Source organism: Nerophis lumbriciformis, linkage group LG01, assembly GCF_033978685.3.
Source record: "Nerophis lumbriciformis linkage group LG01, RoL_Nlum_v2.1, whole genome shotgun sequence".
In the NCBI taxonomy this organism is placed as follows: domain Eukaryota; kingdom Metazoa; phylum Chordata; class Actinopteri; order Syngnathiformes; family Syngnathidae; genus Nerophis; species Nerophis lumbriciformis.
Genome location: NC_084548.2, coordinates 62,326,067 through 62,342,500, shown reverse-complemented (window position 1 = coordinate 62,342,500; position 16,434 = coordinate 62,326,067). Strand labels below are relative to the sequence as shown.

General features: G+C 36.9%; 1 protein-coding gene across 1 annotated transcript; it reads left to right on the top strand.

Moving 5' to 3' along the window:
- Nucleotides 1-8,552: 8,552 nt before the first annotated feature.
- Nucleotides 8,553-12,198, top strand: fam43b (family with sequence similarity 43 member B). The gene has a single exon (XM_061923595.1). It carries the CDS (start codon nucleotides 8,758-8,760, stop codon nucleotides 9,739-9,741), a length of 984 nt encoding a protein of 327 aa, XP_061779579.1. The 5' UTR covers nucleotides 8,553-8,757; the 3' UTR covers nucleotides 9,742-12,198.
- Nucleotides 12,199-16,434: the final 4,236 nt, after the last annotated feature.

Genomic DNA, 16,434 nt, shown 5'->3' with positions numbered 1-16,434 from the left:
TTCACCACAACGGATCGATACAGCGTCCGCATTACTGAAGACGCCGCACCGATCCGCCTGTCGATCTCACGATCCACTCTTCCCTCACTCGTGAACAACACTCCGAGGTACTTGAACTCCTCCACTTGGGGCAGGGTCTCCTCCGCAACCCGGAGAGATGGCACTCCACCCTTTTCCGGGCGAGAACCATGGACTCGGACTTGGAGGTGCTGATTCTCATCCCAGTCGCTTCACACTCAGCTGCGAACCGATCCAGTGAGAGCTGAAGATCCTGGCCAGATGAAGCCATCAGGACCACATCATCCGCAAAAAGCAGAGACCTAATCCTGCAGCCACCAAACCGGATCCCCTCAACGCCTTGACTGCGCCTAGAAATTCTGTCCATAAAAGTTATGAACAGAATCGGTGACAAAGGGCAGCCTTGGCGTGTCCAACCCTCACTGGAAACGTGTCCGACTTACTGCCGGCAATGCGGACCAAGCTCTGACACTGATCATACAGGGAGCGGACCGCCACAACTAGACAGTCCGATACCCCATACTCTCTGAGCACTCCCCACAGGACTTCCCGAGGGACACGGTCGAATGCCTTCTCCAAGTCCACAAAGCACATGTAGACTGGTTGGGCAAACTCCCACGCACCCTCAAGGACCCTGCAGAGAGTATCGAGCTGGTCCACAGTTCCACGACCAGGACGAAAACCACACTGTTCCTCCTGAATCCGAGGTTCGACTATCCGGCGTAGCCTCCTCTCCAGTACACCTGAATAAACCTTACCGGGAAGGCTGAGGAGTGTGATCCCACGATAGTTAGAACACACCCTCCGGTTCCCCTTCTTAAAGAGAGGAACCACCACCCCGGTCTGCCAATCCAGAGGTACCGCCCCCGATGTCCACGCGATGCTGCAGTCTTGTCAACCAAGACAGCCCCACAGCATCCAGAGCCTTAAGGAACTCCAAGCGGATCTCATCCACCCCCGGGGCCTTGCCACTGAGGAGCTTTTTAACTACCTCAGCAACCTCAGCCCCAGAAATAGGAGAGCCCACCACAATTTCCCCAGGCACTGCTTCCTCATAGGAAGACGTGTTGGTGGGATTGAGGAGGTTTTCGAAGTATTCCCTCCACCGATCCACAACATCCGCAGTCGAGGTCAGCAGAACACCATCCTCCGCCGATTATTAGGTTTTTTTCATGTTTTTGAAAAATGTGTTTAATGCACATTTTGTTGTAGAAAACTTTTTTTTTTAATGGCAAAAACACAAAATATGCAATACCCCCCGCCCCCCAAAAAACCAAAAACAAAACAAAGTGTAATATTTGATGTGAAGTAATTGGAGCCTTGAATATGCCAATAATTCCTAACAACATTGATTTTGATGCATTATATATTTTGAGCAATGACAGTTTTAAAGTACAAACAGCCTGTATGTTATTAGAGTCAACATTGCTACTAGTTATTGATTGAGGAGGAAAGTCTGGTTAGTACAAAAGTGCGTCCAAGATCGCTGCCGTGGTGTGAAAAAGTGCAATCAACGTCTTCAGTGATCTAACAGGCTCTCAGTCCTCATTACTGTCGGCTAATTGGAGGTCCATGTGTCTGTCTGACCTTAATGAGCATTCTCTGCTCCCAGGAGCCACTAATTGGAGGATATTTCTGTCTGCTGAATAACGGACATTGTGTTTCTTGTCCCAAGGTAAATAACTTATTGATTTCCTTCCACTCTGGCTCATAATTCCTTTTTTTCCTCCCAAACATCTCCAATAACTATTCATTGGAATGACTTTCTCTTCAATGTGTTCTCCTCGTCTGCTCTCATGTTCCTCCTTCACACCCCGACATCAATCAGAGCTGAGCTCCTCCAACAGAACCTTTCATGGACTGAGCCATGGAGCGTCAGATTGAAAGATGATGGATAGAAGAACGTCTGTGGACACTAAGACACGTCAAAGATGATTTCCCACACGGACGCTTTGCATTACACAGGAAGTGTCTACTTGATAGTGTTGTCCCGATTCCAGTATCTTGGTATCAGTACCTGTTCTGATACCAGTATCTTGGCATCAGTACCACTTCAGATAAAATTATATTAGTATCAGTACCAGTTCTGATACCAGTATCTTAGTGTCAGTAACTGTTCTGATATCAGTATCTTGGTATCAGTACCACATCAGATAAAAGTATATTAGTATCAGTACCAGTTCGGATACCATTATCTTAGTGTCAGTAACTGTTCTGATATCAGTATCTTGCCATCAGTACCTGTTCTGATACCAGCATCTTGGTATCAGTACGAGTTCCTATACCAGTATCTTAGTGTCAGTACCACTTCTGATACCAGTATCTTGGTATCAGTACCAGTTCCTCTACCAGTATCTTAGTGTCAGTACAACTTCAGATATCAGTATCTTGGTATCAGTACCTGTTCTGATACAAGTATATTGGTATCAGTTCCAGTTCCTATACCAGTATCTTAGTGTCAGTACCAGTTCAGATACCAGTATCTTGGTTTCAGTACCTGTTCTGATACCAGTATCTTGGTATCAGTACTTGTTCTGATACCAGTATCTTGGTATCAGTACTTGTTCTGATACCAGTATCTTGGTTTCAGTACCACTTCAGATAAAAGTATATTGGTATCAGTACCAGTTCTGATACCAGTATCTTGGTGTCAGTACCTGTTCTGAAACCAGTATCTTGGTATCAGTACCACTTCAGAAAAAGTATATTGGTATTTGTACCTGTTCTGATACCAGTATATTGGTATCAGTACCAGTTCCTATACCAGTGTCTTGGTTTCAGTACCTGTTCTGATACCAGGCACTTGGTATCACTACCTGTTCTGATACCAGTATCTTGGTATCAGTACCACTTCAGATAAAAGTATATTGGTATCAGTACCAGTTCTGATACCAGTATCTTAGTGTCAGTAACTGTTCTGATATCAGTATCTTGCCATCAGTACCTGTTCTGATACCAGTATCTTGGTATCAGTACGAGTTCCTATACCAGTATCTTAGTGTCAGTACCACTTCTGATACCAGTACCTTGGTATCAGTACCTGTTCTGATACCAGTATATTGGTATCAGTACCAGTTCCTATACCAGTATCTTATTGTCAGTACCACTTCAGATACCAGTATCTTGGTATCAGTACCTGTTCTGATACCAGTATATTGGTATCAGTTCCAGTTCCTATACCAGTATCTTAGTGTCAGTACCAATTCAGATACCAGCATCTTGGTTTCAGTACCTGTTCTGATACCAGTATCTTGGTATCAGTACGTGTTCTGAGACCAGTATCTTGGTTTCAGTACCACTTCAGATAAAAGTATATTGGTATCAGTACCAGTTCTGATACCAGCATCTTAGTGTCAGTAACTGTTCTGATATCAGTATCTTGCTATCAGTACCTGTTCTGATACCAGTATCTTGGTATCAGTACCAGTTCCTATACCAGTATCTTAGTGTCAGTACCACTTCTGATACCAGTATCTTGGTTTCAGTACCACTTCAGATAAAAGTATATTGGTATCAGTACCAGTTCTGATACCAGTATCTTAGTGTCAGTAACTGTTCTGATATCAGTATCTTGCTATCAGTACTTGTTCTGATACCAGTATCTTGGTATCAGTACCAGTTCCTATACCAGTACCTTAGTGTCAGTACCACTTCTGATACCAGTATCTTGGTATCAGTACCTGTTCTGATACCAGTATCAGTTCCTATACCAGTATCTTAGTGTCAGTACCACTTCAGATACCAGTATCTTGGTATCAGTACCAGTTCCTATACCAGTATATTGGTATCAGTACCAGTTCCTATACCAGTATCTTAGTGTCAGTACCAGTTCAGATACCAGCATCTTAGTGTCAGTACCAGTTCAGAGACCAGTATCGTGGTTTCAGTACCTGTTATAATACCAATATCTTGGTATCAGTGCTTGTTCTGATACCAGTATCTTGGTTTCAGTACCACTTCAGATAAAAGTATATTGGTATCAGTACCAGTTCTGATACCAATATCTTAGTGTCTGTACTTGTTCTGATACCAGTATCTTGGTTTCAGTACAACTTCAGATAAAAGTATATTGGTATCAGTACCAGTTCTGATACCAGTATCTTAGTGTCAGTAACTGTTCTGATATCAGTATCTTGCTATCAGTACCTGTTCTGATACCAGTATGCCCTTTGAGACACTTGTGATTTAGGGCTATATAAATAAACATTGATTGATTGATTGATTGATCTTGGTATCAGTACCAGTACCTATACCAGTACCTTAGTGTCAGTACCACTTCTGATACCAGTACCTTGGTATCAGCACCTGTTCTGATACCAGTATATTGGTATCAGTACCAGTTCTGATACCAGTATCTTAGTGTCAGTAACTGTTCTGATATCAGTATCTTGCTATCAGTACCTGTTCTGATACCAGTATGCCCTTTGAGACACTTGTGATTTAGGGCTATATAAATAAACATTGATTGATTGATTGATTGATCTTGGTATCAGTACCAGTACCTATACCAGTACCTTAGTGTCAGTACCACTTCTGATACCAGTATCTTGGTATCAGCACCTGTTCTGATACCAGTATATTGGTATCAGTACCAGTTCCTATACAGTACCTTAGTGTCAGTACCACTTCTGATACCAGTATCTTGGTATCAGCACCTGTTCTGATACCAGTATATTGGTATCAGTACCAGTTCCTATACAGTACCTTAGTGTCAGTACCACTTCTGATACCAGTATCTTGGTATCAATACCTGTTCTGATACCAGTAACTTGGTATCAGTACCTGTTCTGATACCAGTATCTTGGTAACAGTACCACATCAGATAAAAGTATATTGGTATCAGTACCAGTTCTGATATCAATATCTTATCGTCAATACCTGTTCTGATACCACTATCTTGCTATCAGTACCTGTTATGATACCAGTATCTTGGTATCAGTACCAATTCCTATACCAGTATCTTAGTGTCAGTACCACTTCTGATTCCAGTATCTTGGTATCAGTACCTGTTCTGATACCAGTATATTGGTATCAGTACCAGTTCCTACACCAGTATCTTAGTGTCAGTACCAGTTCAGATACCAGCATCTTGGTTTCAGTACTTGTTCTGATACCAGTATCTTGGTATCAGTAACAGTTCGAATACCAGTATATTGGGGTATCAATACCAGTTCTGATACCAGTATCTTGGTATCAATACCAGTTCCAATACCGGAATCTTGGTATCAGTACCAGTTCCGATACCATTTGCTTAGTGTCAGTGCCAGTTACGATACTAGTATCTTGGTATCAGTACCACTTCCGATACTAGTATCTTAGTGTCACTACCAGTTCCGATACCAGTATCTTGGTATCATTACCTGTTATCATTGTCTGTACCACTTCTGAAACCGGTATGTTGGTATCAGTATCCCTTCTGATACCAATATTTCGGTATCAGTACTACTTCTGATACCGGTATCTTGCTACTAGTACCAATTCTGATACCAGTATCTTGGTATCAGTACGACTTCCGATACTAGTATCTTGGTATCACCACTATCTCAGTGTCAGTACCACTTCCGATACCAGTAACTTGGTATCAGTACCAGTTCGGATACCAGTATCTTGGGGTATTAATACCAGTTCTGATACCAGTATCTTGGTGTCAGTACCAGTTCCGATACCAGTATCTTGGGGTATCAATACCAGTTCCGATACCAGTATCTTGGTATCAGTGGTATCAATACCACTTCGGATACCAGTATCTTGCTTTCAGTACCGGTTCTGATACCAGTGTCTTGGTATCAGTACCGGTTCTGATAACAGTATCTTGTAACATTACACATAGTTTGAACAGTAACACTGTCTACTTGTTCATTTCCTGTTAATATCTGTTTACTTCCTCTTTTACAGTGGATATCTGTATCCTCCAATTGTGTGTATTATGCCTGTTTTATTTCATTACTACCGCTACACACCCCTACTACTCAATAATATAATATAAGCAAGGACTAGAGGTAATACTGGTCTCTTGTGGGCTGTGGACTGTGCTGGAAGTACAACTGCTGCACCTCAGGCAATAAAAGAACTGCTAAACATAAATAATAATGGCGACTGTTCCACGTGTCTGCATTGTTGCATTTTGTAAACCAAGACTGTCCAAAGTGCAGCCTGGGGACATATTTTTCCTTTTTTTATTGTACCCAGCATCAACGTGACCTGAGAGTACCAACAAAACCATGGTGGTCACACTTAAATCCTCAGTGCAGCTAGTTAACAGCATGAAGAAACAGAAGCTCCCGATGAGGATTGATGATTCTTCTTTTGAAGTGATTGTTTTTATTATGTTTGTATATCTTGTTTAGCACTTAGCAATAGTGCTACATGATGCTTAGTGTTTGACTGTGTTTAGCACACAGCTTCTAAAACTTGTAGATCATCCTCCTTATATTCAGGCTCAAAAATAGAAGTTTCTGGATCATCATATGTCCCAAAGTAGTCTTTGTTGTCTCTCATCAAGTCTGCCATTATTAGTAGTCTTGTTGATAAGGAAGTAGCGCCCAGAAAAGTGGTTCCGGTAATGCTTCAAATGATGAAAATATGTAAAAATCACATGTTATTATGAATGTTACTACATTACATATATACTTACAGCATGATGAAAATATTTAAATATTACATATTATAAATGTTACTACATTAGATATATACTTACATCATGATGAAAATATGTAAATATCACATGTTATTATGAATGTTACTAGATACTACATACAGTATATACTTACTTACTTATTAGGAATGTTACTAGGTACTACATATACACTTACAGTATGATGAAAATATATAAATATCACATGTTATTAGGAATGTTATTAGATACTACATATATACTTACAGTATGATGCAAATATGTAAATAGTACTTGTTATTAGGAATGTTACTACATTACATATATACTTACAGCATGATGAAAATATGTAAATATTACATGTTATGAATGTTACTAGATACTATATATACACTTACAGCATGATGAATATATGTAAATATTACATGTTATTATGAATTTTACTAGATACTACATATACACTTACAGCATGATGAAAATATGTAAATATTACATGTTATTAGGAATGTTACTAGATACTACATATACACTTACAGTATGATGAAATTATGTACATATTACATGTTATTATGAATGTTGCTAGATACAGACATATATACTTACAGTATGATAAAAATATGTAAATAGTACATGTTATTAGGAATGTTACTACATTACATATATACTTACAGCATGATGAAAATATGTAAATATTACATGTTGTTAGGAATGTTACTAGACACTACATATACACTTACAGAATGATGAAATTATATAAATATTACACGTTATTATGAATGTTGCTAGATACATACACATATACTTACAGTATGATGAAAATATGTAAATAGTACATGTTATTAGGAATGTTACTACATCACATATATACTTACAGCACGATGAAAGTATGTAAGTATTAAATGTTGTTATGAATGTTACTAACTAGATACTACATATACACTTACAGCATGATGAAAATATGTAAATATTACATGTTATTATGAATGTTACTAGATACTACATATACACTTACAGCATGATGAAAATATGTAAATATTACATGTTATTATGAATGTTACTAGATACTACATATACACTTACAGCATGATGAAAATATGTAAATATTACATGTTATTATGAATTTTACTAGATACTACATATACACTTGCAGTATGACGAAAATATGTAAATATTACACGTTATTATGAATGTTACTAGATACATACATATATACTTACAGTATGATGAAAATATGTAAATATTACATGTTATCAGGAATGTTACTACATTACATATACAGTATACATGCAGCATGATGAAAATATGTAAATATTGCATGTTATTATGAATGTTACTAGATACTACATGCGTTTATACTTACAGCATGATGAAAATATGTAAATATTACATGCTATTAGGAATGTTACTAGGTACTACATATACACTTACAGTATGATGAAAATATATAAATATCACATGTTATTAGGAATGTTACTAGATACTACATATATACTTACAGTGTGTAAATAAAACCTAGGTGGATGTTTTTTTAGAGCGTTCAATAGGCAGAATGGAGCGACTCCTACTACCTCCATTGTTAGCTGACTTTTGCTAGTGTTTATTTATGATTTAGAATGCTTAAAAAACATACGTTGTTCTTGTCTTGAATAAGGATTGTGAATGATAGACAAAATATATTTAAAAAAGTGCAGTTCCCCTTTAAGATGGACCTTTTATTGTTTTGTGAAAATTCCAATTTTCACACAAAAGGGGAGAAGAAGTGCGTTCCTCTCATGTTCCTTCTTGTCTGGCGACAATCAAATTGATTCGACTGTCAGAGTGGTCGCGAAGCCGTCATGTGACCACCAAGAGACTTCCCCTGGGCGATAAATACCGCGCCTCAGCTTTATAGGAATCGTAAATTCAGCGCTGCCTCATTTCAGAGCTGGACAGATAAGTAACGCTTGAGAGGGGAACCATTTGGAAGGCAAACAAAGAAGCAGGGAGGGGGAGAGAACACACTGCTCGGCGCAGAGAGAGGAAGGAGGAGCGACACAGACCGAAGCTCGCCGCTTTCAGTCGGAAAAGCAGCTTCTCCGCATTTGGACGCTCCAACTTTGTGTCCGTGACAGAAGGAGGGGGAGAAAATGCTGTCCTGGAGGAGGCAGAAGTTTGTCCTGGTGGAGGACGAGAACAAGATGAAGTCCAAGAACCTGGGAGGAGGACTGAACTACCAGTCCATCGTGTCCTCTCTGCTGCGCTCCTGTCCCGATCTGCTGCCCGACTGTTCCTTGGACTGGGTGGGCAGCATCTTCCACACCAAGCGGCAGAAGGTGGAGCTGAACAGAGAGGAGCCCGTTTACAACGTGCGCTACCTGGGGAGCGTGGTCACCATCACGGCCAAGGGCCAGGGCTGCACCCGGGATGCGGTGGAGCAAATCTGGACCAAGAGCAACTTCGGGGACCAAAGCGTCAAGATGAGACTGGGGGTGGGCCCGCATGGCATACGCATGAGCGCCGACAAATCCGGGAAGAAAAGTCCCGTCCATCTCTACCCTCTGAGCCGGATCACCTACTGCGCCGCGGACCCGTACCGGCCCAAGATCCTGGCCTGGGTCTACCGCCACCAAGTCAAGAACATGGCCGTCGTCCTTCGATGTCACGCTGTCCTAGTGAGCAAGGCGGAGAAGGCCGGCGCCATCGCGCAGAGCCTCCACAAGCACGCCACCTCCGCCTTTCTGGAGTTCAAGCGTCTGAAGCGTCAGAGCGACTTCCGCCACTGTCGGCAGCAGCGGCTGGGCGAGGAGGCGGTGCCCCTGGCGCCCCTCCGCAGGCTGCTCAACGGCCAGTGCCACTACAGACCCCCCGCCGACACGCCGGGCAGCGCCGCCCGGCTCCACTCCATCACGGAGGAGGAGGAGGACGACGTTGAGCAGGAGGCGGCGGCGGCACGGGATGCCGAGCGGGAGGCGGGGCCGCAGAGAAAGGTTTTGACCACCAACACGGACCCGACTAAGCTGTTGTCCCAGTTGGACCTCGGAGACATCGCAGGACTGGAGCAGTGGCAGATCAACTTTGTCAGCGACGGCAACAACAACAACACCGTCACCTTTATAACCTCGCTGGTGTGACGGGGGGGACTGACGCTTCACTGACGACCACGCCGTCACCGCCGGCGTCTCCTCTGAGGGCGCACGACCGGGCGGTTCTTGTGCGCCAGATGGACCGTGGCGAGTCCGGAATGTTTACAAGGCCGATGCACACGAGCACAACCACCAGCGACGCTTTTAAGCCACGGGACATTTTCTGTGTACGTTTTTCCTGCCGTGACAATCCTCGCTGATAGAGACATATCGTGTCGATGTTACAGTGATATCGTGTCGATGTCACGGTGATATCGTGCTGATGTGACAGTGATATCGTGCTGATGTGACAGTGATATCGTGTCCATGTTACGGTGATATCATGTCGATGTCACTGTGATATTATGTTGATGTTACAGTGATATCGTGCCGATGTTGTTGAGATGACCCAAGTTTAGGACGGCGAGGGAGGCGAGGGACGAGGATGCAAGCCATGGAGGGGAAGTTGCTGATTACTGCCGTTTGTTGTCTTCCTCATCATTCATGGCCGACATGGCAGGCGTAACCTTTCACGTAGACCCCAAGTGTCAAACCCGCTTTCACCGAGGGCCTCGTCGCATTCTTGCTTCAGGCCGCTTGAATCATTTATTGCAGTCCCCTGGGAATTTGATTACATACAATGTAATTTGTTTACATATAATGTAAAAAAAATATATATATATTTTACGGTAAAACCTGGCAGCCCAGTCGCAGGAATTTTACCATAAAAATCAGTGTTTTTTTACAGCATATTAATTAGGGTTCCGAACCGCGATTCTAATTCATCACGATTCTGAATCGATTCATAATTTACCCAAAAATGTATTTAATAATAAAACATTTTCTTGTCACAATAGTTACAACATAAATATTAGGGGTGCGCAAAAAAAAAAAAAAATCAATTCACATCCGAATCGTGATTCTTATTCATCCTGATACTGAATTTTCCTAAATATTTATTTATAAATAATAATAATAATAATATATATTTTTTTTATTTTTTTCACAAAATTACAGCATAAATATTAGGGGTGCGCCACAAAAAAAGATTTACATCCAAATCGTGATTCTTATTTAACTTGATTCTAAATCAATTCATAATTTTCAAAAATCTATTGAAAAAAATATATTAATAACATTTTTTTTTCTGCCTCAGTAGTTACAGCATAAAAGTTAAAGGTTCGCCAAAAAAAAAAATCGATATACATCCGAATCGTGATTTTTATTTAATGCGATTCTAAATCTATTCATTATCTTCAAAAAAATTGATTTAACATTTTTTTATTTAATAATAATATTTTTTTCGTCTTTGTATTACAGTATAAATATTAGGGGCGCGGAAAGAAAAAAAGGACTTATATCCGAATCGTGATTATTATTTAATCCGATTCTAAATCAATTCACAATTTTAAAAAAATCGATTTAAAAAATATATATAAATAAAAAAAATTTTCGTCTCAGTAGTTACATCATAAAAGTTAAGGGTGCGCCAAAAAAAAAAAAAATCGATTTACATCGGAATCGTGATTTTCATTTAACCCGATTTTAAATTGATTTATAGATTGTTTTTTTTAATTCAGAAAAATATTTGATACAGCATACATATTAAGAGTGCACAAAAAAACAGATTTACATCAAAAAATATTTTTATTTGTTTTTTCTTTTGTACATTTTTAAAATACATTTTTAAAAAGCATCTCAATGCAACCAGAATGACTTTTTGAAAACGTTTCATTATAATTAATATACCAAATAATACATTGGGAGAATCATGTTGAATTAGGAACTGATTCTGAATCGAATCGACTCCCCAGGAATCGGAATATGATCAAATCAGATTGTTAGGTGCCCAAAGATTCCCACCCCTAATATTAATGTAAATGGAAAAACATTACTGCCGTTTATTTATGGTAAAAAACTGTTCGGAACTTTGTTGTCATTGCACCTAAAAAGTACAAGGAAATGACATTCTCACTACAAAGAACAGACATGCACTTAAAAGGTTTTACTGTAAAGTTTAGTGTTTTTTTGTCGTTACTGTAAATAGAAAACTGCTTTTTTGCGGTAAAATTCTGGCAACGAAGCGGACAATTTTTTTTTACTGTAAATGGTAAAATTATACGTTTTTTTTGTTTTTTTTTACAGTAAAAAAGTTGAAAGGATTTTATTGTAATTCTATCCCTAATAAATAAGTTTATAAAAAAAAAATTCAAAAAAATCAAAGCAAATATATTTTTAATATAAACTATCCATGTGTTGTGTTGCACGTCTCCTCTGACAATTTGACAACAAATGAGATCTTTTCCTGTTCATACTGTATAAATAGACATAGTGTTCCGTACAAAATGAATATTTATTTTCCAAACATGTTGAATAAAAAAGCAACTTGTCTATGACTCCTCGGTGGTTCTCTGGAGGAGGGGGGAAGGGGTTCTTCAAATGAAACTCAGCATTTGCATGTTTCAGATGTAAAAAGATGTCAACACTTTAGGGACACACAACAAAGTGTAGGCAGCGAGTGTGCACACTCTGCATGTTCTACTTGCTGACCTACTAAACCAGCAATAATAACATATCAACTCAAATCCATTTGCATTAACTGACATATAATAGTAGTAGTAGTAGTAGTAATAATAATAATAATAATAATAATGATATTCTATTTGCTAACTTACTATGAACACAATAAAAACACATCCACTCAGGTTCAAATCAATTTGCATTAACTGACATAATAATAATAATAATAATAATAATAATAATAATAATAATAAATAGTATTACTAATAATAGTAATAATAATTATTATAATAATAAGAATAATTATAATAATCATATTATATTTGCTGACTTACTATAAATACAATAAAAACCCATCCACTCAGGTTCAAATCCATTTGCATTAACTGACATAATAATAATAATAATAATAATAATAATAATATTGTATTTGCTAACTTACTATGAAAACAATAAAAACACATCCACTCAGGTTCAAATCCATTTGCATTAACTGACATAATAATAATAATAATAATAATCATTATATTATATTTGCTGACTTACTATAAATACAATAAAAACACATCCACTCAGGTTCAAATGCATTTGCATTAACTGACATAATAATAATAATAATAATAATAATAATAATAATAATTATGATAATCATATTTTATTTGCTGACTTACTATAAATACAATAAAAACACATCCATTCAGGTTCAAATCCATTTGCATTAACTGACATAATAATAATAATAATAATAATAATAATAATAATAATAATGATATTGTATTTGCTAACTTACTATGAACACAGTAAAACACATCCACTCAGGTTCAAATCCATTTGCATTAACTGACATAATAATAATAATAATAATAATAATAATAACTATCATTATATTATATTTGCTGACTTACTATAAATACAATAAAAACACATCCACTCAGGTTCAAATGCATTTGCATTAACTGACATAATAATAATAATAATAATAATAATAATAATTATGATAATCATATTTTATTTGCTGACTTACTATAAATACAATAAAAACACATCCATTCAGGTTCAAATCCATTTGCATTAACTGACATAATAATAATAATAATAATAATAATAATAATAATAATAATAATGATATTGTATTTGCTAACTTACTATGAACACAGTAAAACACATCCACTCAGGTTCAAATCCATTTGCATTAACTGACATAATAATAATAATAATAATAATAATAATAATAATAACTATCATTATATTATATTTGCTGACTTACTATAAATACAATAAAAACACATCCACTCAGGTTCAAATGCATTTGCATTAACTGACATAATAATAATAATAATAATAATAATGATAATAATAAGAATAATTATAATAATCGTATTTTATTTGCTGACTTACTATAAATAAATACAATAAAAACACATCCATTCAGGTTCAAATCCATTTGCATTAACTGACATAATAATAATAATAATAATAATAATAATAATAATAATAATAATGATATTGTATTTGCTAACTTACTATGAACACAATAAAACACATCAACTCAGGTTCAAATCCATTTGCATTAACTGACATAATAATAATAATAATAATAATAATAATAATTATTATTATTATATTTGCTGACTTACTATAAATACAATAAAAACACATCCACTCAGGTTCAAAACCATTTGCATTAACTGACATAATAATAATAATAGTAATAATAATAATAAATAATAATAATAATAATAATAATAATAATGATAATTATTATTATTATTATTATGTTATATTTGCTGACTTACTATAAATACAATAAAAACACATCCACTCAGGTTCTAAACCATTTGTATTAACTGACATAATAATAATAATAATAATAATAATAATAATGATAATAATATCCTTTTTGCTGACCAACTAAACCAACAATAAAAACACATCCACTCAGGTTCAAATCCATCCGTCCATCCATTTTCTACCGCTTGTCCCTTTCAAATCCATTCAAATCCAAATTGCATTTTAATTTTTTTCCAATTCTAAATCAATTCACAATTTTTTTCTTATATTTCAAAAAACAATTTTTGGATTGAAAACAGTAAACAAGTATTTTTGTGAACTACTTTGCTCATTGAAGAAATCCAATGCACAATAATTTTTTTATGTGTAATCTGGGTTTTAATACACACAAAACGTCAACAAATATGTGTTTCCCATCTGTAGTCCGTATAGGTCGCAACAGTACTCAGGTGTACTACACTCTTCCACCACTTGTGGCAGTCATGACAATATCAAACAAGCAGAAGAAGTCTGGAGATAAAGTCTTAGAGAAGTTTCTCAAGTGCAAAAATTATGACTAAAGTGCAGAAGATTTATTTTCATTTGCACTTAAATTTTATTGACAGTTTATTTAAGTAACATAATTGTTATTAACTTAGTTCAAATGTAATTATTGTAACGCTGCGTAATGTTCTTAATTTTTTAACAATCTAGTTAAGAAATATATATATATATATATATATATATATATATATATATATATATATATATTAATGTGTGAAAGCCCAAACACATATGCAATTCTACACCAAAAAATGTGTGAATTATATTTATATAGTGTGAATTATATTTATATAGCGCTTTTCTCTAGAGACTGAAAGTGCTTTACATTGTGAAACTTATTATCTACATATTTGAGCTACATTTAAAGCAGTGTGGGTGGCACTGGGAGCAGGTGGGTCAAGTGTCTTGCCCAAGGACACAACAGCAGTGAATAGGATGGCGGAAGTGGGGATCGAACCTGGATCCTCTACCAACCGAGCCACGCCGCCCCTAAATCATCGATGTATCACTATTATTCCGCCACAAGAGTTTGCCTGAGGCCACAGTTTTCATCCAATCGGAACTGATCCGGTATCAAAACGCTTGGCTCGACCGGGAATCGTAAGCTTCCAAGAAAATATCCCAGATTACCCAGAATTCCCAGTTTCCCGGGACATTTTTCCCACTGAAAATGACTGGGTCATTTTTCAAACATGCACAACTCCCACATTTCTCACACGGTTGGAACCGTTCCACCATCCACACACTTCACTCACCTTGGACAATCCAAGTTAAATAAATTCCAGTAATTCCAGAAATTTCCAGTTTTCCAAAGCCCTATTTTAACCTCTTCCTGGAAAGCTTTCACAGTCCACAGTTTTCAACCGTTTTTGACCATTCCACCTTCAAAAAATGTTTTAGTTGGGACAACAATTTTTTTTTCTTGCAAATTCCCAGTTTTCCCGAAATTCCAGGAATTTTGAAATACCACTTATTGATGGAAACTGTTACGACGTCAACATTTGTCAATCGTTGTTGACCATTACACCTTCTAAACATTCTTCTTAGTTGGGACAACAAACGTTAGAAATTGTTTTTTTTTTAACAAATTCTCAGTTTTCCCGAAATTCCAGGATTTCTGAAATACCCATTCCCAATTCAAACTGTTACTACGTCAACATTTTTCAACCGATTCGAAAAATTCCAACACCGACCCAATCATATTGTCTAGAACAATCGTGCTAGTATCAATATTTTCAAAAATTCCTGGTTTTCCCGAAATTCATACATTTCCAGGGAATTCTCATTCAAATGAATGGACGTATTCATAGTCCTAGATTAAATAAATTTAAAAAATCCCGGTTTTTCCTTAATTTTTCTGTAATTTCCCGTAATTTTTTCCCCATTGACAATGAAGGGGAAATATACAAACTTCGGCATATTAAACATTTCTCACCCCGATTGGAACCGTTCCATCATCCACACATCCACTCACCTTGGACAATCCTAATTCAATAAATTCCAGGAATTCCAGAAATTTACAGTTTTCCAAAGCCCTATTTTCACCTCTTCCTGGAAAGTTTTCACAGTCCACATGTTTCAACCGTTTTTGACCATTCCACCTTCAAAACATTCCTTAGTTGGGACAACAAATGTATTTTTTTTCTTGCAAATTCCCAGTTTTCCCGTAATTCCAGGAATTTTGAAATACTCGTTATTGATGGAAACTGTTACGACGTCAACATTTGTCAACCGTTTTTGACCATTACACCTTCTAAACATTCTTCTTAGTTGGGACAACAAACGTTACAATTTTTTTTTTTAACAAATTCTACGTTTTCCCAAAATTCCAGGATTTCTGCAATACCC

Coding starts and splice junctions, on each gene's coding strand:
- fam43b (XM_061923595.1), top strand. CDS start 8,758: ATGCTGTCCTGGAGGAGGCAGAAGTTTGTCCTGGTGGAGGACGAGAAC.